General features: G+C 46.6%; 1 protein-coding gene across 2 annotated transcripts in view; it reads left to right on the plus strand.

The window, feature by feature from the left end:
• Positions 1-21,502, plus strand: part of RFT1 (RFT1 homolog) — a 44,659-nt gene extending 23,157 nt beyond the window's left edge. The window contains exons 8-14 of one of the 2 annotated variants that reach the window (XR_450383.2): positions 1,244-1,294; positions 2,011-2,141; positions 3,306-3,450; positions 8,825-8,930; positions 13,833-14,082; positions 14,411-14,695; positions 21,421-21,502. Coding sequence is in view for 1 of the 2 variants with exons in the window: in XM_007174777.2 (XP_007174839.2) it covers positions 1,244-1,294; positions 2,011-2,141; positions 3,306-3,450; positions 8,825-8,930; positions 13,833-14,082; positions 14,411-14,578 (851 nt within the window). In the remaining variant the exon portion in view is untranslated. Of the gene's footprint in view, positions 1-1,243; positions 1,295-2,010; positions 2,142-3,305; positions 3,451-8,824; positions 8,931-13,832; positions 14,083-14,410; positions 15,757-21,420 lie in introns of those variants that run through there. The other variant, XM_007174777.2, reaches the window with a different exon arrangement.
• The last annotated feature ends 200 nt before the right edge of the window (positions 21,503-21,702 follow it).

Genomic DNA, 21,702 nt, shown 5'->3' on the forward strand with positions numbered 1-21,702 from the left:
ATAGTGGTCAGTACTTTCCACTCACAGATAATAAGAACATTCATGGAAGTTGGGGGTGGGGAATAGGGCTCTGGGCTGGTGTCTTCACCTTGAAAGCATTAGACTGTCTTGAATTGTGAACTTGGGCTCCAGGGAACTGCCAGCCTCCACAGAGCTTTATCCACCCAGAGAGGAAACTTTTGATGAGTCTGTGCACTTAATCATGGACCTTTCATTTCACAGAATTTATGCTCAGATTATCTGACCTCCCTGAAAACTTGAGATAATCATTTTCATCATTAACATTTTAGTAACTCCTCATACTTTTTAAAAAACTTATCAGACTGGTTTTATTGATTTTTGTTTTTTTGTTTTTTTGTTTTTTTTTTTTAAAGGCTGAGTTTCTTTTTTTATTTATTTATTTTATTTATATTTATTTATTTTTGGCTGTGTTGGGTCTTTGTTTCTGTGCGAGGGCTTTCTCTAGTTGCGGCAAGCGGGGGCCACTCTTCATCGCTGTGCGTGGGCCTCTCACTATCGCGGCCTCTCTTGTTGCGGAGCACAGGCTCCAGACGCACAGGCTCAGTAGTTGTGGCTCACGGGCCCAGTTGCTCCGCGGCATGTGGGATCTTCCCAGACCAGGGCTTGAACCCGTGTCCCCTGCATTGGCAGGCAGACTCTCAACCACTGCGCCACCAGGGAAGCCCCTGTTTTTTTGTTTTTATTTATTTATTTATTTATTTATTTATTTATGGCTGTGTTGGGTCCTCGTTTCTGTGTGAGGGCTTTCTCCAGTTGCGGCAAGTGGGGGCCACTCTTCATCGCGGTGCGTGGGCCTCTCACTATCGCGGCCTCTCCTGTTGCGGAGCACAGGCTCCAGACGCGCAGGCTCAGTAGTTGTGGCTCACGGGCCTAGTCGCTCCGCGGCATGTGGGATCTTCCCAGACCAGGGCTCGAACCCGTGTCCCCTGCATTGGCAGGCAGACTCTCAACCACTGCGCCACCAGGGTAACCCCTGTTTTGTTTTTAATTTAACTGGTTTGGAAATTTGTTGTCAGTAAAGCCCCCTGCACTTTCCAAATTGTTATTATTTTGAGATTATTTGAAATCAACATTAGGACAAGGAACATGTCTTCAACTGATTACTTAATTTTTCTTCTTTGAGAGTATTTACCAACTGGAAGAGATGATAGACGATAAAAGAAAAGGAAAGAAGAAAATACTGTACATTTGAAATGCTAATTAGTTTGCTTTCCATTTACAGGCGAGCGATATGTGATGACATTTTTGAACGTGTTAAATTTTGGGGATCAGGGTAAGATGAAATTCTGTATTGTTTTAATTAAAGATGAACTATTAGTAGATACTTTCTCATATTTTTCTCTGCAGTTTGATACATTTAATGAAAAAATGAACCTGAAGATTATTTTTTAAAAAAAGATTATAAGAAATGAATCCTGAAGATTAAAAATTGTAGGTCTTTATAAATATATATTTGACTATCCCCTCTCATGTGACATGGGTGGCAAGTTCTCTTTTGAGATTCTCTGCCCTTACCCTGCTTTCTGCAGAGCTCTGGTGCTCATTTTGGGGGCCAAAGGGTGCTAAGGGAAAAGGGAGCTCATTGCAGTCACAAAGATTTGCTCCATGTTTGTGTGGCTAGATAGGTCTTAATATTTTTTTCACACTTATTTTTGAATATAATCCCAAAGTAGTGGAAATAAAAAGAAAAAAAATCAACTTGGCATTAATGACTTTTATAAAAAAATGCTGGTGATGGAAATGTTCTGTATCTTGACTGTAACCATGTCAGTTGTGATATTGTGCTATAGTTTTGCAAGAATTTACAGTTTGGGGAACTGGGTAAAGGGTACGTGGATCTCTCTTTTCTTTCTTACAACTCCATGTGAATCTATAATTATCTCAAAAACTTTAATTAAAAAAATTAAATTAGAAAAAATTTTAATGGTGCTATAAAAATTCAAATAGAAAAGCCAATACGATTGTTATTTCTTCCTTTTTGTTTTGTAGGCGTGTATGATATAGTGAATAATCTTGGCTCCCTTGTGGCAAGATTAATTTTCCAGCCAATAGAAGAGAGTTTTTATATATTCTTTGCTAAGGTGCTGGAGAGAGAAAAGGATGCCACACTTCAGAAGGAGGTAGTCTTGGTTCTCACGTCACCATCTCCCAAGTGAAATCTCTGTCTATGCGCAGGATAAACAGACAGAAACGTGGAGCTATCTGTTCCCCTCTGTTAGATCTGAAATTTTCTTCTCGTTTTCATTCTTCTATCACATTCTGAATGATGGCAGGACCCTGAGCTCACTTCTTCTTTCACAGCCTCTCCTTTTCCCCCTGACCAGCCCTTCTTTTTCACCCTTTGTCCTTCTTTGTGACCTTATTCTTGTCCCAGCCCTCTCAGAACTCTCTGCGGCTGTCCCCAGTGCAGCGAGCGCAGACCTCCTTCCATGGTCTAGTCTTAGGTGTAAGAATGAGGTTGCCTCCCCCATCCTCAGATTCTCAAGTACAAAAGATGAGCCGAAGGATGCAGAGACCGGGTCAAGGCTAACTGAGGGTGCAGGGAGGGAAAGCATGCGGGCATTTGGTCTCGCTCACCAACATGCGGGTTTAAGGTCTCACTCACTTAAACAACTTAAGAAGTTGTTTAGCTTCTTAAGGACTGTGACATGCCCAGAGCTCCATTCTGACTCTGAGAATCGATATACTCCGGCCAGTAAAAACAGAAGAGATTTTAATCCTGGAGTATTTGGTTGTAGAAACTTCCCTTTTCCTAGAACCATTGAAAATGTCTGTCTTAGAATTAGAAGCAAGCTAAGTCGGCCTCTTACATCTCTTAGAAGACATTTTGCAAAATGCAGTTTATGCACAGTATTTCAAAATGAGCTAATCTGGTTCTCAGACTGATTTAGGAATGTTTTCCTAAGTGTAGATTCCAGGAACATCAGGGTTTGGAGTTGTTTGTCAGGAGAAGCACGCTGACAAAGCTAGCTAGCAATGTAAAAACTCATCCATTTAAGAATAAATGTCAGAGGGGGAAGTGAGTGTTTCCTAGGCAACATTTGAGATAGTTTATCCTAAATGAGTTAAAAACTAACCCTCCCCTGCACTGCCTAAGGAGGTACACTTTGTCTTTTTCCCTCCATTCTAATTGACATAGAAACAAACCCAGGCTACAGAAAAGCAGTGATGGCCCTCAGCAGTTGAAAGAGTGATCTGTAAAACAGCAAAGGGAGAAAGTCAGATGTGAAGTTTTTCTTTAGCTCATGATTCATCCCACTTCCTTCCCTCTCCCCCGGCCCAAGGAGGATGTTGCTGTGGCCGCTGCGGTTTTGGAGTCCCTGCTAAAGCTGGCCCTGCTCACTGGCCTGACCATCTCTGTTTTCGGCTTTGCCTATTCTCAGCTGGCTTTGGACATCTATGGAGGGGCCATGCTTAGCTCAGGATCAGGTATGCACAAGAGGTTTTTCCAGATCTGTTCTAATTTCCAAACCGAAATATTTAGAAGAGTCTTACAAAATTCAAACACACGACTGACATGTGTGTCAGTGTAGGGAAAATTGCCGGTAGCTGGGGCACCTGAGGTCAAACCAGCTCAGGGTGCAGTTGGAGCTTTGGCACCAGGTCGATCAGTCCCGCAACCTCACTTGGAGCAGTTGTTAATGAATCCTTGGCTCCTCTCAGCCCTAAAATGTGTTTTGCCGATTGCTTCCCTGTGCTCCCTCTGGGGTAAGCGAGGAAGGCAGAGAGCAGGCTCTGATGAGTCTCCGCTTGGTACTAAACACATCTGAAGACAGTAAATGCCACATAAATCTCACGGCCTGATGCATAAAAGCCTCCGAAGGATAACCCAGAGCCATTTGCAGAGAATGAAATTGATCTCGGCAAATAAAGTGGTATATTTAATCCAGTGACTCTTGGGTTTTGAAGGAGAAAAGTATTGAATGTGTCTAACTTTGAAACACTTGGTGCCCAGGCCACTGGGTGTCTCACAGCATCGCTGGGCCCTGGGAACTTCACCAGTTTCAAAATGTGCTGGGTCATGGGGTGGCAATCCATTTGGAGTGTTTCATCTTGGGTTTAGCAAAGATGTTTTTAATTCCTCAGGTCACTAGACAAGAACCCTGAAGACTTCTTTCTGCTGCCCTATCTCAAATGTAAAGGGCCTTCTCCAGTGCCATTTTACAAGGTCACTGGCATGTTTTAGTCTCCACTATAATGGGCCCAAACTTTTAGTATTAGGGGAAGAAGGGCCGAGTTTCTGCTTGACAGCAAAGGTTGTTAAGTTTGGAGAAACACCTGCCATGAAACCAATGACGTGGTTTGCTGCTGCCTGGGTCAGGCAACTGCAGGGAGGCCCGCATTAGGAAGCCATTAGCAAGTCAGTGTGCAGAGAGCGAGACAGGCTATTTCACAGCAGCTCTGCCCCTTTGGAAAGGTAGTTACCAAGGAGCAGCCTTTGTAATGCAACCACAGGACAATGCCACGAGGAAAGGGCTGTCCCATCCATGTAATGTTCACTTGCTGGATTCGTTAATCATAGAAGATATATCAACAAACCATTGTCATTGTGTGGTCCTTTTACTCAAGTGAGATGCTGGTACCAGTCTTGAGTATTTAAAAGGGTCAGTGTTAGTTGATTTCTAAGGTAATAAATTCTATCTCTGATGGTTTATGTCAGAGTCATTAATACTTTTATTTATTTTTTATTTTTAATTTATGTATTATTATTTCTTATTTTTGGCTGCATTGGGTCTTCATTGCTGCACGCAGGCTTTCTCTAGCTGCGGCGAGTGGGGGCTACTCTTCGTTGCAGTGCGCGGGCTTCTCACTGCGGTGGCTTCTCTTGTTGCGGAGCACGGGCTCTAGGCACGCGGGCTTCAGTAGTTGTGGCTTGAGGGCTCAGTAGTTGTGGCTCACGGTCTCTGGAGCGCAGGCTCAATAGTTGTGGCGCACGGGCTTAGTTGCTCTGTGGCACATGGGATCTTCCCGGACCAGGGCTCGAACCCGTGTCCCCTGCATTGGCAGGCGGATTCTCAACCACTGCGCCACCAGGGAAGCCCCAGAGTCGTTAATAATTTTAGACTCAAAAAAGGTATCCTCTCTGTCTCATCTTCAGAGAGAGAAGAGTCTTGAGAGTGGTCTGGTTTCTCAGTCTCTGAAAAGGATGTGTGGTTTGGTGTAGCCGCTGCAGGATCTTTAGGACCCTTGTCGTCTCTTGCCTGGCTCAGGCCTCCATCAGCATCCCTGTCCTGGCAAGGTCTTCCAGCATTTGTCTCCTCATTGCAACTGCTTCTCATTTTGACCAAACTTCCAGTTCTCTGTGCCTCTGGGAGGGTCATTTTGTCTCCCCAGGGTGCCTGTCGGCTTTCCTTCCCTTGTCTGCACTCCACCCATCTTCTCCTTGCCCTACTCCTGACTCTTCGGACTAGTGCTGCATATCCGAATGCCTTTCCTGTGCCAGAAAACATTAACACTGCTGCTCTCCGCCCCCCACCATAGTCTTTTTTGTTCCCTTAAAACTACCTCACAAAACTTGACTTTCTCCAGAAAGTCTTACTGAATCAGAAAAGAATGGGAACTTTCCATGCCTCAGCCCAACCACTTAGTTTTGAAAGTGGACCTTGCAATGCTGCTGTCCTCCATTGCCCCAGTTGCGTGTTGGTCTTTTTCCTCACCTGTGAAGTGGACTCACCTATGACCTGAAGTGGCCTCTCAGAGGCCTCTGTGCTGCTGTCTCCAAATGTAGGACTTGGACACACCACAGGCAGGCTTTCGTGGGGCACTGTGGTTTTGCTTTGCATTACTTGGCCCTAGCCCTGTATATAATTAGGGGCTTTGGAAGTGCTCTGAGACTTTTCTCAGAAGTCTTTCTCATACCTAGCTTTTCCATCCTAAAGAAAAATACATTCAGTGAACTTCCCTGAGATTTCTCACATTTATCTCTTAGGTGCTTCTCTCTTGCCCTTTCTTTTACTTTTTTTTGTCTGGAGAAGGAAGGATTTATTATTTGCAGCAAGTAAGGAGAACACTTGCTTTCCCAAAGCAGTGTCTTCTCTTTTATTTTTTAAAATCTTTTTTTCTTCTCAATCCCCTAATATTACTTTCCTAGGGCTGCGATAACAATGTATCACAAACTGTTCAACAGAAATTGATTGTCTCACAGTTCTGGAGGGAAGAAGTCTGAAATCCAGGTATCAGCAGGGCTGTGCTCTCTCTGACATCTCCAGAGTAAGCATCCTTCCTTGCCTCTTCTAGCTAATGGTGTTGGCTGGCAATCCTTGGCTTGGAAATGCGTTAACTCCTATCACGTGGCTGTCTTCTCCCTGTGTGTCTTCACATTGTCTTCCCTCTGTGAGTGTCTGTCTCTGTGTCCAAATTTCCCTTTTTTATAAGGACACCAGTCATAATGGATTAGGGCCCACCCTAATGACCTCATTTTAACTTGGTTATCTTTATAAAGACCCTGTTTCCAAATAGATCATACTCTAATAGATCCAGATAAATCTATTAGACTTCAAATTACTTCAGATTACTTTTGAAGGGGATATATAATTCAAGCAATACTACCACTCACTTCAATCCATAGTTTAAGGTTCCTTCCACAAATTCCCCAATTCCAACCTCTTTCCCCAAAATTGACTCAAAGCGCTTCTACTTGAATCACCGTTTCATGCAGGAGTTTTGTGTCCTCCACATTGCAAAGCAGCTCACTATCTACCTTCAGATAGACTCACACATGCCGTCGGCTTTCAGTTACCAAGTGAGAGGTACAGGTTAGGAGAGGAGCCCCGCTCCTCTCTGCCAGAGAGAGAAGGATGGAGAGAAGCAGGAAGCACACTGAGCATAGCCTCGAGCCACTGCAGGGCAGAACCTGGTCCCTGCCTCCTTTGCTGGAGTCATCCCACAGCTGGGGTGGGGGCCAGGCTACTTTCTGCAGCGACTTGGAGAATGAAATGCAACAGGATACGGTACAATGTGAACCCAAGAGAGGGCCATCAGGGCTGCCCTGTTAGTAGTCCTTTTGTCCTTTTTGATGGCCGTAAAACTATTTAGGGTCCCCATGACACAGGGATGTTTCATATTAAGCAGCTTTCATACACCATGAATAAGTTTCAGATTCCGAGACTCTGGAACTCCCCCCACCTTTCCCTTTTCTTTTAACAGTTAAGTTTTTTCGTTATTGAGGTCTAATTTGCATAAATTAAAATGCTGTCCTCTTAAGAGCACAGTTTGGGGGCTTCCCTGGTGGCGCAGTGGTTAAGAATCCGCCTGCCAACGCAAGGGACATAGGTTCGAGCCCTGGTCTGGGAAGATCCCACATGCCGTGGAGCAACTAAGCCCGTGTGCCACAACTACTGAGCACACGTGCCACAACTACTGAAACCCGCGCGCCTAGAGCCTGTGCTCTGCAACAAGAGAAGCCACCGCAGTGAGAAGCATGCGCACCGCAACGAAGAGTAGCCCCCGCTCGCTGCAACTAGAGAAAGCCCGTGTGCAGCAACGAAGACCCAATGCAGCCAAAAATAAATAAATAAAAATTTTAAAAATGCGTTAAAAAGAAAAAGAGCACAGTTTGATGAGTTTTGACAAATATCTACACCCATGTAACCAACATCCAGATTAAGATACAGAACATTTCTCTTACCCCAGAATGTTCTCTTAGGACGCTTTCCAGTCAACTGCCCCCCTCCAACTCAGAGACAAGCACTTCTCTGATTTCTGTTACCATAGATTAGTATTGCTTTTAAAAAGAATTTCATATAAATGAAATCATACAGCATGGGCACTTTCATGTTCGGCTTCTTTCCCTCAATATAATGTTTTTGAGATTCATCCATGTTTTTACATGCATCAGTAGTTTTTTTTCTCCTTGACTGCTGAGAAGTATTTCTTTGTGTGGCCGGCCCATAGTTTGTTTATCCCTTCTCCTGTCGATGGTCACTTTGGGCTGTTAGGAATAAAACTGCCATGGATGTTTTTGTACACGTTTTTGTGAACACATGCATTTGTTTCTGTTGGTTGTACACCTAGGAGTAGAATTGCTGGATCATAGGTTAAGTACATGTTTATTTTTTTAGAAACTGCTTAGCTGCCTCTCAGTAATGACCCTCTTAAAAGAGGGGATCAGGGAATTCCCTCGTGGTCCAGTGGTTAGGACTTGGCACTTTCACTGCTGAGGGCCCAGGTTCAATCCCTGGTTGGGAACTTATGTCCTGCAAGCTGCGCAGCTCGGCCAGGGGGAAAAAAAAAAGAGGGGATCCATTTCGTTTTAAGGCTCCCGATTTTTTTTAGCAGATCTTCCCAAAGCTTGTTAGTTAGCTGTAGAACCACATCACTTTGTTTTAGGAGAAAATAACTTTGCAGGCTCTGATTCTCCCTGCAGAGTTGTGGGTGTTCTATCTGTGTAGTTTCCTGCTGCTCCTGAGCCCTGGGCTTCTTCAGGGCCTCCTCAACTGAGTTTCTCTTAGCATGCAGGGCCACTAGTGTCCCCAGGTGCTCAAACTAGCAGGCTTCTTCATGCTGATTTAAAAAGTGAGATTTGCTTGCTGGCTAGATAAGCTTTTAGTTGTTAGGCAAGAGATCTGTACATTTATTCCTAATTGTCCTTTTGTTTTTAGCTGTTTATTTTAGTCAGTACTGTAGAATGCTGGGAGTCCTTCCAGATAGTTAAGACCATAGGCTCAAGCATGCATCTGCCCACTGATGACATCAGCAGGGCTCATGACCCAGCTCTGGTGTTCTCTGACCAACCAGCCGAAGTGAGGGAGCCCGTGGGCCTCCCGTTTGGGCTCTGGAGTCTCGGTGGGTTGTTTCCTTACAGGTCCTGTCCTGCTGCGTGCCTATTGTCTTTACGTCCTCCTGCTTGCCATCAATGGAGTGACCGAGTGTTTCACATTTGCTGCCATGAGCAAAGAGGAGGTCGACAGGTAGGTAACCTTAAAGACGCACCTCTAATTATGGCCTTCAGCCAAAATGAAGTAACTTCTTTCTTTTCATTCTGAACATGCATTTACAGAAGGCTCTTTTAGAACCAGGAGTGTGGTGCCTTCCTCAGGCACCATGCAGTAAGTCCTCCCCGCGGTAGGGCTGGGGGCAGCAACTGCTCCTCGCTTCCCTTTGTGAAGGGAGAAGCCTGGGCCCTGAAGGGTTGTGTTAGTCCAGGTTGGCAGAGGCAGGCACCAGACAAGGTCCACTCCTCCACCCACCTCCTTGCCCAGTGCTGCGATGGGTTACCAAGGAGCTTCTTCAAGATGCAGATCTATAGAATCTGATTTGTAGGTCTTGCAGAATCTCAGGGATCTGTGACACCTCTCCTCAGAGAAAGGCCCAAGTGCACATACAAGTTTTGCCACATTTTTTCCCATCCATTGACCCCCAGGTCAGGACCTCTGCCCTGGAATTTCAAGCAGTAGTTTTTAACACTGGTTATGAGTCACAGTGCCCCATGGAGCTTGTTAGAAATGCAGATTCCTGTCCACTCTACTCCCACCACTCTCTCTCCTACCACGCCTACAGAATCGGCAGGCCCTGAGCATGTGAATGTTTTTTTAAAACTCCTCAATGATTCTGACGTGAACTCCTGGTAAGAGCCTCTGACCCACACCTAGGATCATTGATCTCTTGTGTCCCAGATGCCAAAATTAGCAAGGTGGTATCTGAAGACATCACTGCAGAGTGCAGTTGAGGAGAAGGATACAACTGATAGGGACAAAGAAGAGAGAGGAAGAAGAAGAGAGAAGGGGTGGGTGTAGGTAATGGGGTGAGTGGCCCTTGTTATCCCTTTGCCCCTTGAGGTCTGGGTCCCTCGGGGGTTTCATGCTGCCTCTGTAGTGCCCTGAGTGCTGTTGAAACCCCTCAGAGTCCCGGTGCGGGGGTAGGATGGGAAAAAGGTACTCAGAGAGTCGGCGAACCCTTCCTCTCATTCAGAGCAGCCTCTGTCTGCTTCCCACTGGGGCCTGTCTCACAGAGGCTTGGTGACCTTGTATGCTACACCGTAGTTGAGAACTGGAGTCTAGGGCAGTGGTCGCAGCCCAGACTGCTCAGAAGTTCTGGCCCCCTCCCATACCAGCTGAACTGGAATTTTAGGAACTTAGGCCAAGGAGTCTTTTATTACTCAGCTCCAGGAGATTGCTGATGATAGATAGCGAGGGTCTTAGGAACCGCTGGCTCAGACCAGCTTTCAAAGTGAAAACTGCATTGAACACTGTGACCCAGTGCATATTTGGGTGTGACTGAAAGGAAGCTTCCATGAAGCAACAAGTACCCCAGTTACGCACAGGACACACTGATGGTTTTTAATTCTGTTCTATTTCATTCTTTAAACTGCCATGTCATGACCCACTAAATTGATTTCCCAGCCTACTTTTAGGTCACAACCCATAGTTTTCAAATGGTGGTCTAGACATGGTTTTTACTTCAGACAGTTAAATTTATACCTATAAACCGCTTTGAGTGTATCTTTTTTTTTTTTTTTTAGTGGATAAAATGTTCTCTAAGTTTAATTTTGAAGTACTGTGTTTCTACTTGAAAGGTGCTTCTAACATGAAATAATTTAAAAATATAATTTAAAACATACTAAATAAGGCACTGAGCTGTAGTGGAAAGAGTTCTGGACTGAGAATCTATCTCTTTGAAAGGAATTCTGTTATAACAATTTCAGCATTAGTGTTGAGGGGGAGAATCAACACTAAGCCTGATTAAAACATTAAGAATACATATCTTGCAACAAATCATGGGGGAATATAGACAGTGGCCGGTTGCTTTGGTTTCTCTTACATTGCATTGACCCAAAAAAAGCAACTTTGTAAGTTATTTGTAGTAATGGGATCAGGACAGTATATTAAAATCTGGAAAATTGTTTTCATGGTATTAGTAGTCAACAAAGAGAAAAGACAGGGCCTTGTTCTCATCTGAAGTAACTCACTTCCCCCAAGAGTAAAATGTGTGTGCGTTTAAGCATGGTCTCCATGTTTGTATTAAACATAGCAGCCCCCTTTCTGTCTGGGCCCCTGGCCCCAACCCTCAGTCCTGTCTGAACACAGGGAGCACCTGGGCTCATCACAGACCCCAGCATTTTTTCCCTCTCTATGAATTTAGCCAGACATAAAACGGTAGTAAGAATTTTTATAGTAGAATTGAGCAGCTTAGTTAAGTGTTATGATTGATTTACCTTGTACATTTCAGATTCTGAATTGAAAAATATATACTGATGAAATCATGGCTTTTAGTTAACTACCTACAGGTTAATCAGTGTTTTTCTAAATAAAAATAGGGGATTTGGTTGGATGTGAAATATTAGAATGTCCATTGAACTGCAGGTTGCTTTTTTGTTAATAACCTCATAATATGTATAGCATAAAATTGATGGCTTTTACATTATGCTCCACTGAAGGATTTTTGTTGTGTTTTGTTAAGGATATCTCATTTTCTTTTGTTCATCTGACAAATACTTTTTGAGCATCTACTCTCTAACAGGTATTTCTTTAAGCTCCAGGAATTCAGCAATGAACAAAAGAGAAGAGATCCCTGCTCTCCTGGAGCTGACAGTGGGGAAGGCAGGTAGCAAACAAGTAAATAAGCAAGAAAATATTGTGCTTTGCAGAGAACTAAAACAGGGTTATGTAGTGAGACTGGGGGCCTTTTTAGATTGGGGGGCCCCTCCAAGGAGGTGGCATTTAGGCTGAGGCCTGGATGACCAAGAAGAGTCTACTATGCAAAGATGGGGCCGAACCTTCCAGGCAGAGGGGGCAGTGATGCAGAGGCCCAAGACTGACAGCTCCTTTTTCTGACTTGTTGGCCCTTGAGTGCCCAATGTGGAGTGGGACTCCGTAACTGTTGAATGAAGGACGAGTGCACACAAGACTGGCACCATCCTTTGCATGGTTGCCAAGGCTACAACGTATGGCTGTGCCTTGATGTTTTCAACCAGCACCCACTGGGGGATGCTTCAGTTGCTGCTGCAGTCATCTATCTTTTGATAAGCCTGATTAAATAACTTCCTGTCTATGTTAACCAAGCCTTAGAAAATAGTCATTGTCACTAATTTTCCATTGATTTAAAAAGTGGCATTTTAATTTTATCTTTAAAATTCTCATTTTTTCCTGTAGTGGATAATGTCTTTAAGGCTGTAGATTTATGAGTTCTGGAAAGTTCAGTAGCTGCAGAGCCCTCTTCTAGTGAAAAACAGTGGACTCCGTCATCATCAGCACCTCCCGAATGGCTACGTTAAAGAAGCCACACCATGGAACTTGTCCCTGCTTGAATTAGCATGAATTGCCTACCGGTTTCATTCATTGTTTCCATTCTACTTGGGGCTGGGTGAGGATGACTTTGAAAGTTTGTGAACCTATGGCCTAAACTCCAAGCATTGGTCTTAATAAACCTTTCTGAGATCATTTCTGAAAAAAAACTGAACAGATTACACATCTCTGCTTCTTTTTGGAAAAGAGGTCAGAGTACTGGCCCAGCCTCAGTGGCCTGTTATAAAGTTGGCCATTCTGATCATTGATTAGCAGTTAGTGAAGAAACTTCCCCTTTGAAGATGTGGGCTCTTGTAGTTCCGTTACTCATTAAAAGAAACTCTCAACTAAGAAGCAAATGAATTCCCTCTCTGGAATTCTGGATGAAAGCATACCTCCCCTGTTGGAGTACAGTGTGTGTGTGTGTGTGTGTGTGCGCGCGCGTGCACGGATGTGTGTTCTTGCTATCCTCTCTGATGAATTATATCTCCCATAGCACCTTGGGCTTGGTCAGCCCAAGGACCAGAACCTGGGCATTTGGAGGCCACAGTGGCTTTCTTACCACCCCTCCCTCCTGTACAGAACCTGAGTGGTGGCCTCTGAGGTTTCCTAACCCAGCTGACACAGCTTGGGGATCTAAGGAGTTTGGTTCCCTCAACAACTATACACTTAGAATGCCTGCCGTGTGCTAGGCAGAAACGAGATGCTGGAGAATTTTGTTCATGGATGTACCACAAGCCTTTTGGAAGACTGTGGCAGCTATTTTATCTCTGCTGAGACTCAGTTGAGAACTGAAAACTGAAGATAACTAAGTGACGTGCTGCTCTGGAATCATAGAAGTGAAAGGAGCAGTATAATCCCTCCAGTCATAGAACCCACAGAGCTCTGGAGATGTAGAGAGCAGAGGAGGGATGTATAAGAGTCTGGGAAACCCTGAAGGTGGTCCAGGCCTTGCTCCCTCTTTCCATTTCATTATGGAAGCTGGTCACTTGCTTTGAGTGAGATCCACTGGCCAAGGTTATGGGGCTTCTGCATTTTGCAAGGGAAGCGGTGTGAGGTGCTAAAGTTTAGGGGCCAGGGGTCAGGTTGGGGTGTCAGCTCATTCCTTAGGCAAATTACTTAGCCTCTCTCTGCCTGGTTTCCTCGTCCGTAAAACGGATCCAAGCTCCACAGGGAAAGGGCCGTGTGTTCATCCACCAGTGCATCCCCAGCACCCCTCACAGTACCTGTCAGAGTGCCTATTCACATGTAATTGTTACCCGTGTCATATTGTTGTGTCTCACGTTAAAGACAGGCTGAAAAGGATTTTTATGTGTTCTGATCACAGTGTCACTTAAACTAACCAGTTATTATCCTTAAACACCATAAATATGTTGAGTTGTTCATTTTCCTACTCTTCTATTCAGGGGTGAAAGGGACAGTGACATATCCATGTTGTCCACTTAGCATTCGATGTTGTGAAAATCAGCTGGATCACGGGAACTTGAAGGTGCTTTCTGTGAATTCATGTTCACAGCCACTTTCTTTGCAGCAGCCCTGTCTTGGGACCAGGTACCCACTGCCCTGCATTGCTTGCCTCCCTCTTCCCAGGTACAATTTCACAATGCTGGCCCTCTCATCTTCGTTCCTGCTGTTAGCCTATCTCCTGACCCATTGGTGTGGCAGCGTGGGCTTCATCTTGGCCAACTGCTTCAACATGGGCATTCGGATCACACACAGCCTTTGCTTCATCCACCACTACTACCGGAAGAGCCCCCACAAGCCCCTGGCCGGCCTGTTCCTGTCGCCAGTCCTCCTCGGGGCATTTGCCCTCAGTGGTGGCATTACTGCTGTTTCCAAGGTGAGGCGCCCCGCAGCCTTCACACCACATGATTTTGCAGCATGTCCACTGTCCCTCATTCCAGGCATCCCGTTCCTGCTCTACCTGACCCAGCTGGACAAGTACTTGCTTCCTCTTACCCGTTCCCCTAAGCTTCTGGGACAGCATCTTATGATAGAAATGACTGATCAGTGGTACCCGTGGGAACAGAGTAGACCCTAGTACATAGCTGTCATGCCTTTACCTGACTGGAAGCTGGAGCGGTAGGGCCTCCACTCCCCCTGGCTTGCCCCAGAGAAAGGAGGTACGGCTGGGGGCCCAGGGCAGTGACAGTGGTTTCTTTCTGCAGGTGTTCCTCTGCTGTGAGCGGGGCTGGCCAGCCAAGCTGTTGCACGTCGCTGTGGGGGCCCTCTGTTTGGGAGCGACTCTTGGGACAGCGTTCCTCACAGAGACCAAGCTGATCCACTTTCTTAGGACTCAGTTAGGTGTGTCGAGACTCACTGACAAAACGACGTGACCTCGCGGAAGCCTTGTGGCACCTGGACCAGCTGTGGGGCAGTTTTGTGGGTGGAACATGTTTTCTATGCAGAAGAGCCCAGTTAGGGGTCTGTAGTGGAGCGAGACCAACACACAGGTGAGTCATCAGAGCGAACCACCAGACCAAACACTTACTGTCCATTTGAGGTTTCAGACAGCAAGGAGGAGTTCCATTTTTAAGGGAAGACCAAAAAGCTTTTAAAATAGATACAATTATTTTTTTCACCATTTTGTTGTAATCAGCATTTTTCTTTTTGAATAACGTGTTAATTCTTTTTGGTTGAGATTGACCTTCAGAACTACATGTTCCAACAAACTCTATCTTGGATGATAATAGTTAATAATCTTCTGGCCCAGAAGGAGAGATGTAGCCACTTTACCCTCCACAGGAATATTTAACATATTCCATAAAAGCTGGAAGGAGACTTGATGTTATGTGATGTTGTGCACCAAACAAGAACAAGTTGACCCTGGAGTTGTGGCTTTCCCCACGTCAACACTGTGGCCTGGTTGTTTAGCAAAGGAGAAATGTTGCTCAATGAGAAATCCAAGAAATGAAGACACAGTCTTTCAGATCACATTTCCCACAGTTAGCCAGGCAGAGTCACGTCTCTCCCCTTCATGGCTGTCCCCCACTCCCACTCCCACCCCCAGGCCAGCACATGTCTTCCCACAGCAGGGGAAAGCCGGCTCACAACCTCTGGCCTGGCCACTTGAGAGAGGAGGGCTTTGAAGGACACTGTGATCCTTCGTGATCTACTCTGAAGGGAACACCGCTTTGCAGTTGGCTGTAACTTCTCATGAGGAGATTGCACAGATGACAACTAAAGTTGAATAGAGGTGTCTTTTTTCCCATCAGAATGAAATAGGGTAAATTCTATATGGCATGTGTCACTGAATCACACCCTTCCCCCGCTGACCTGTTACTTCCAGCACTGGTCAGTACACCGGAATTCCAGCCCCAGGACAAGACTGGCAGGCCTGCGGATCTGGTCCTTCAGGCTACAATGTGAGCCCAGGCTAAGGCTTGCCTCCCTGCCCTGCACCCAGCAGGTGCTGTTCTCAGGCAGCAAAGCATTCTTCTTCTTTCATTAATGTATTACTATATTAACTGATGTAATTAATGTATTAATTAATTAGATGTGATTGACCTTTGGAGCTACATGCACAGACTATATCTTGGGTGGTAATAGCTAGTAATCATCTAGCGCCGACGTCCCCAAACTTTCTATGTTTACACCCAGAGAGCAGGGAACCTTGTATCAGATGGCAGTTTGACTGAAATGCACACATTTAAATCCACTGGCCCAGAGCCAAAGCCAAGAGGCCAAGGATTAAGACCCACCAGTGGACCAAGACTAGGACCCAGTCACCTGGACACCTTTTTATCTATTCAAGGAGAGAATGCTTTGTGTTAATTGCAGGGAAAGTAGCTAAATGCAAGGTGTCACTGAACAATCAGAGGCCCTCCAGAATCATGGGCTTGGTCATGTTTTGTAAGGCAGGGTCAGCCTACCTCAGAAGAACTGATTGCCCCGTGGGGTAGGGTGGGTGGCACACACAGAAGGCAGCCCCCCGCCCCCAAGTACTTTTTTTTTTTAAATTTATTTATTTATTTATTTATGGCTGAGTTGGGTCTTTGTTGCTGCACGTGGACTTTCTCTAGTTGCAGCGAGCGGGGGCTACTCTTCGTTGCGGTGCTCAGGCTTCTCATTATGGTAGCTTCTCTTTTTTTTTAATAAATTTTATTTATTTATTTATTTATTTATTTATTTATTTATTTATTTTGGCTGTGTTGGGTCTTTGTTGCTGCGCACAGGCTTTCTCTAGTTGTGGCGAGCGGGAGCTACTCTTCGTTGCGGTGTGCAGGCTTCTCATTGCGGTGGCTTCTCTTGTTGCGGAGCACGGGCTCTAGGCACATGGGCTTCAGTAGCTGTGGCACGTGAGCTTAGTAGTTGTAGCACCCAGGCCCTAGAGCACAGGCTCAGTAGTTGTGGCACACAGGTTTAGTTGCTCCGCGGCATGTGGGATCTTCCCAGACCAGGGCTCGAACCCACGTCCCCTGCATTGGCAGGCGGATTCTTAACCACTGCGCCACCAGGAAGGGCCCCCCAAGTACTTTTTTTTGTCTTTTGAATGCACAGAGATGGGCCTCCAGCCCTCACAAGTTCCTTCTCTGCTGCCGTTGACCACCCTTCTCTCCCCTAGAACCCTGTCACCCAACCCCTGCCCACTTGACCCCAGACTCAAAGTGTGGTCCTCGCACTGCCTGCCTCAGAATCACCTGGATTGCAAGTTATAAATGTAGGTTTCCAGGATCCATTCCAGACCTTTGGCCTCTGCGTCTCTGGGGCAGGACTTTGGGACCAGCTTTTTTGGCAAACTGAGGTTGGCACACCCCATTATCCTCACCAGCGTCAGTGCCCAGGGCCAGTTGTGCTCGTGTTCGCAGTGTCCATTCCCAGCTCTAGGAAGACAGCTGCCATTGCCTGAGCAGCAATGCTGACGCCCCACCTCCTCGGGAGCAGGAACACCATGGCTCCCACTCTGTTCTCCAGCTTGGAGAGCCTCTGTGTCTGACAGCAAGGGCTCATGCTCATCTCGTCCCCATGCGGCCGGGCTCTGCTATCAGCACGGGGCTGCCACAGTCAGGGCCAGCGCCTCTTGAGAGATGGCCAGCTGGGACGGCCACCGGGGACTGCTTCCTGTGGCCTGCTTCCCTGTTTATAGAAAGAGGAGTCCCCGTGGCCCAGGGTTTTGGGAAGTGGGTGTTGTCCCATTACTAACGCCTGCTTCCCGGGCTCCAGCACTTGGGCAGCAGGCCCTTTGCAGCCCATGGCCTCTGCCTCTGTCACCGCTGCTCCCTGGAGCACAGCTGGGCCCGACCACTCGCTCTGGGGCTTTCCCCCTGTTCCCCTAGAGCCACACCTGTGCCTCAGGGTGCTTGCATACATGGGTGCTGAGCTGCCCCACGTTACCCAAGAAGGGTTTTGGGGGGGGAATCACACTTGAGGCTTTAAGTGCCACTCAAAATATAGTGAGGCTACTTCTCCATGGAAACAAGTCTCTAAAGCACATGCATTTATGAAACAAAGAAGCTTTTGTTGGTGAGGATAACAGCATTTCTTCTTTCTGTGCTGCTCTGGCCACATGTGTGTTGGTGTCTTCAGGTTTGGCCTGTCAGGTCCCTCCGTGAGGGGATGCTGCTGTGCTACTTAATGCTTCCTCAGCTGTGACTTCTGGCTCAGGAGATGCTGTATACTCTGCCCCACTCCCTGCCACTTACCACCTAATTCACCAGGGCACCTCCTCCCTCCTGTCTTTTTTTAAAACCATGTATTCATATTGCTAGTTTCATGTCAATTTCCCCATTTTAAAATGAATAAATTATTTTCTTCACATCTCTGTGAAGATGTTTCATACTACTTCTGCTTCCAAAAAGGAAACAAAAACTCTTAAATTTCAAAAGGAAAGTGGGCAAGTACCTTGAGTACGTGAATCATTTTTATTCCTCATCAGAACGCTTCTCCTACGTTGACGTTACTGGACCGTGATTCTGACTTTGAAAGAGGGGCTGGATTCCTGGCCCCTGCGATGGAGCTTTCTGTGTCCCAGACTGACAGGCCTGGCAGTTTATTCACTGCCTTTCCCTTCCACCCAAAGTAGTGCTTCCCATTGTTGATAGCATTTTCTCTTTCCTATCTTCTCTGTCTGGCCTGTCCTTGTCTTGGTCATGTTTTTAAAATATGCAGCCATTTTTGGCAGGTCAGAACTAATATCAGGGCAGGGAGGACAAGTGTGTGATTTTAGGCCTGTGGGTTTTAGGGAGTCCAGGGTACCCCTTCACCTTTATATCTTCCTCATTTGGGTGCTTGACTCGTGTATTTTATTTGGAAATGAGACTTCTGAGCCAATCACATGCAGGTGGAAAGTGATTTGTTTTACTGCTGTTTACCTGAGTGAATGTCCTTAATGTTGTAAATATTTTATTGATATTTGTTAATTAACTTTTCTTTTTTTAAGCAGGGTTTTTTATTTTTATTTATTTTTGGCTGTGTTGGGTCTTCATTGTTGCGCGCGGGCTTTCTCTAGTTGAGGCGAGCGGGGGCTACTCTTCGTGGCGGTGCACAGGCTTCTCATTGCGGTGGCTTCTCTTGTTGTGGAACGCGGGCTCTAGGCGCGAGGGCTTCAGTAGTTGTGGCTCGCGGCTCTAGAGCGCGGGCTCAGTAGTTGTGGCGCATGGGCTTTGTTGCTCTGTGGCATGTGGGATCTTCCCAGGCCAGGGCTCGAACCCGTGTCCCCTGCATTGGCAGGCTGATTCTTAACCAGTGTACCACCAGGGAAGCCCAAATTTCTTTTTTTTAAGATTTTTTTTTTTAATTCTATTTTATTTTACTTTATTTTATTTATTTATTTTTGGCCACGCTGTGCGGCATGTGGGATCATAGTTCCCCGACCAGGGATGAAACCCACGCCCCCTGCAGTGGAAGTGCAGAGTCTTAACCACTGGGCCACTGGGGAAGTCCCTAATTAACTTTCAAGGGTAGCAAGAAAGGTGTTTTATTTGAAGAGTTTGGGGGGAAAGGAAGACTCATTGATTTGCATCATCAGTCCGACCCCAATTACTGTGGCACAATCATTCCCCCTACTTAGTGTCATTCCTTCTTAACCAGAACCATCTGGGTGTATCAGAGTGAAATAGGGAAAATGGGCTCCTAATGTAGTTCAGCCTCCTTTAGGGGCCTAATGAAGGAAGTCTTATAAATACTTCTTAATTATCCTCCAGATTAATTAGCCGAAGTTGCTAGGTGCCCCTGTCCCAAAGTGCAGTCAACTCTTGGCCTGTCAGCTTCTCCATCCTTCTGGGGTAGTATGGCTTAGAGGGAAAGTGCTAGAGGTGAGCTGTAGGGAGTTAAGTCTTTCCCTTCACGAACGGGGTCCTCACCAGAGTAGGTGCACCCAGAACCCTGTCAAGGCTGCAGCACGCTCATGGAGACCCCTCCCCATGGCTTGTCAAACCTGTTACAGTACACCCTGTCCCACATTGAGCGTAACAGATACGTAAGTATGCAGGAGTTGTGGTTGGCTAACTCTCCTGGTGATATGTTCTGTAGACATTTGAACATCAGCTTTGAAGCTTTGTGTTTGGATCCAGTAAGTTTTTTTCCATCTCAGTCATTTCTGTAGGTTCCTGAAGAGTTGAAGGGCCCTGGATTCTGCGCCTATGAGGCTGAATAAACAGAGGGCCCCAAGGGGCTTGAGAAGGAGGAGAGGGGGTGCCTGGATGGCTGCCTCACCATGAGGCCAGCAGGTGCTGGGTGCTGGGGCAGCTTCCGGTTTCTCTGCTCCTCCTGGCTTCACACTGGGGTGATACCCACCTGTCCTGGGGCCCAGATGGTGGGCAGTCAGGCTGGTGGGCAATGAGAGGAGGAGTTCCCAGAAATAGGTGCTGCTCTCGGGTAGAGGTCCACGTTCTTCCAATGATGAGACAGTCTCTTTCTTTCTTTCTTTTTTTAATATTTATTTATTTATTTGGTTGCACTGGGTCTTAGTTGCGGCTCACTGGCTCCTTAGTTGCAGCAGGTGGGCTCCTTAGTTGTGGCATGTGAACTTTTAGTTGCGGCATGCATGTGGGATCTAGTTCCCTGACCAGGGATCGAACCCGGGCCCCCTGCATTGGGAGCATGGAGTCTTAACCACTGCGCCACCAGGGAAGTCCCGAGACAGTCTCTTTCACCACCTTTTATCTCCTGCCTGCAGTCTCTCCCCTCGGGTTTAAGCTCTGTTCTGGACGCAGAGCCCCTGAGGAGAAATGGAACTGGCCCAGGTTAGCTACTGTGGGCCATGGGTCATAAGGGAGCCAGTGGAGGGGCCACCCTCGGGGCAGCTGAGTGCCCAGTTCAATCAGCTCTCACTGGGTAGGGGCTGGGCAGGGTGGCATGGTTCATCCGGACTTGCCCCTTCAGCCTCAGAGGAGCTGCCCAAGGGCTTGTGATGTAACACCCAACTTGTGAGGGAATGTTCTAGTCCACCATTTACTTGTCTCATTACCTCCCTCCATCCAAAAATGTGTCCCTGTTGGCTCTACTGTCACAGTGCTGCCCTGGTCTGACCAATGCACTTGGCAGAGGCCACCTGGGTTCAGAGTGCTCAGTGGGAAGGGGACCTGAAAACCTGGCAACTCTCAGTCCTTTAATCTCATCCGCATCACAAACTGGGGCCTTGGAACGGGGCTCTGATGCTGTCAGCGCAGTAAACAGTGACTAATTAAGACACGACTGCATTAGTCACGTTGGAGGTGACAACTGAGCAGCATGTTTCGGGTTCGTGTCTGAGAGATCCTGACACACTTTTCAATTATGTGGAACTAATAGTGTGTGGCTTCCACGCAGCCGTGTCGGGCAGGAGAGAAGGGGAGTCTGAAATGAAAGCCTGACTCACTGTGGCTCTTCACTCGCTTCTCTGCACTGCTTTTTGAAAATCACAAAAGTTGACACCAGGGAGCGTGGCATCAGGGAGACCAGAGGGCATCTTTCAGAAGGAGAGTTATGAGACAGCTCCGGGTGACACAGGAGCCTCGGTCCTTTCGGGAGGTGTGTGTTGTGAACCCCAGCGTTGACTAGCCCCAGCTTCCCCTGGGCTCGGGGCACATTCTCGTCCAGCCCTCATCAGGGACTGGCACGGCCAGGCAGGGAGAACCATGAGGACCCAGGAGAACCAAAACCCTTACCCGTGAGGGAAACGGCAATGTTTTCCCCCACATGTAATCCCAACCAAACTAGGGAATGTTGCTAAAATATCTTTCCTTTTTGTTTCCCCCAGGGCATTAACACAACAATTTTATGAACAAACCAGATTAGCACAGCGCATTTTTATGTTCTTGAGCTAAGCTGAAGATTCCTTTCTTCCTCATGTGGCTTGTGAAATCCCTAAGTGGCATCTCTCCAATGACAAGATGATGTTCTTGCAGGTGTGCAGATGTCCAGCTCTGGGGGGCAATAGAAAGGATAGAGCTACTTGCATTTTTTTTCTTTTTTCTTTAGTAAGCGGGAGTGACATCATACGGGGCTGATGGCAAGATGCCCAAGCACACTGGCCACTCAT

This window comes from Balaenoptera acutorostrata, chromosome 10, assembly GCF_949987535.1.
Source record: "Balaenoptera acutorostrata chromosome 10, mBalAcu1.1, whole genome shotgun sequence".
NCBI lineage: Eukaryota > Metazoa > Chordata > Mammalia > Artiodactyla > Balaenopteridae > Balaenoptera > Balaenoptera acutorostrata.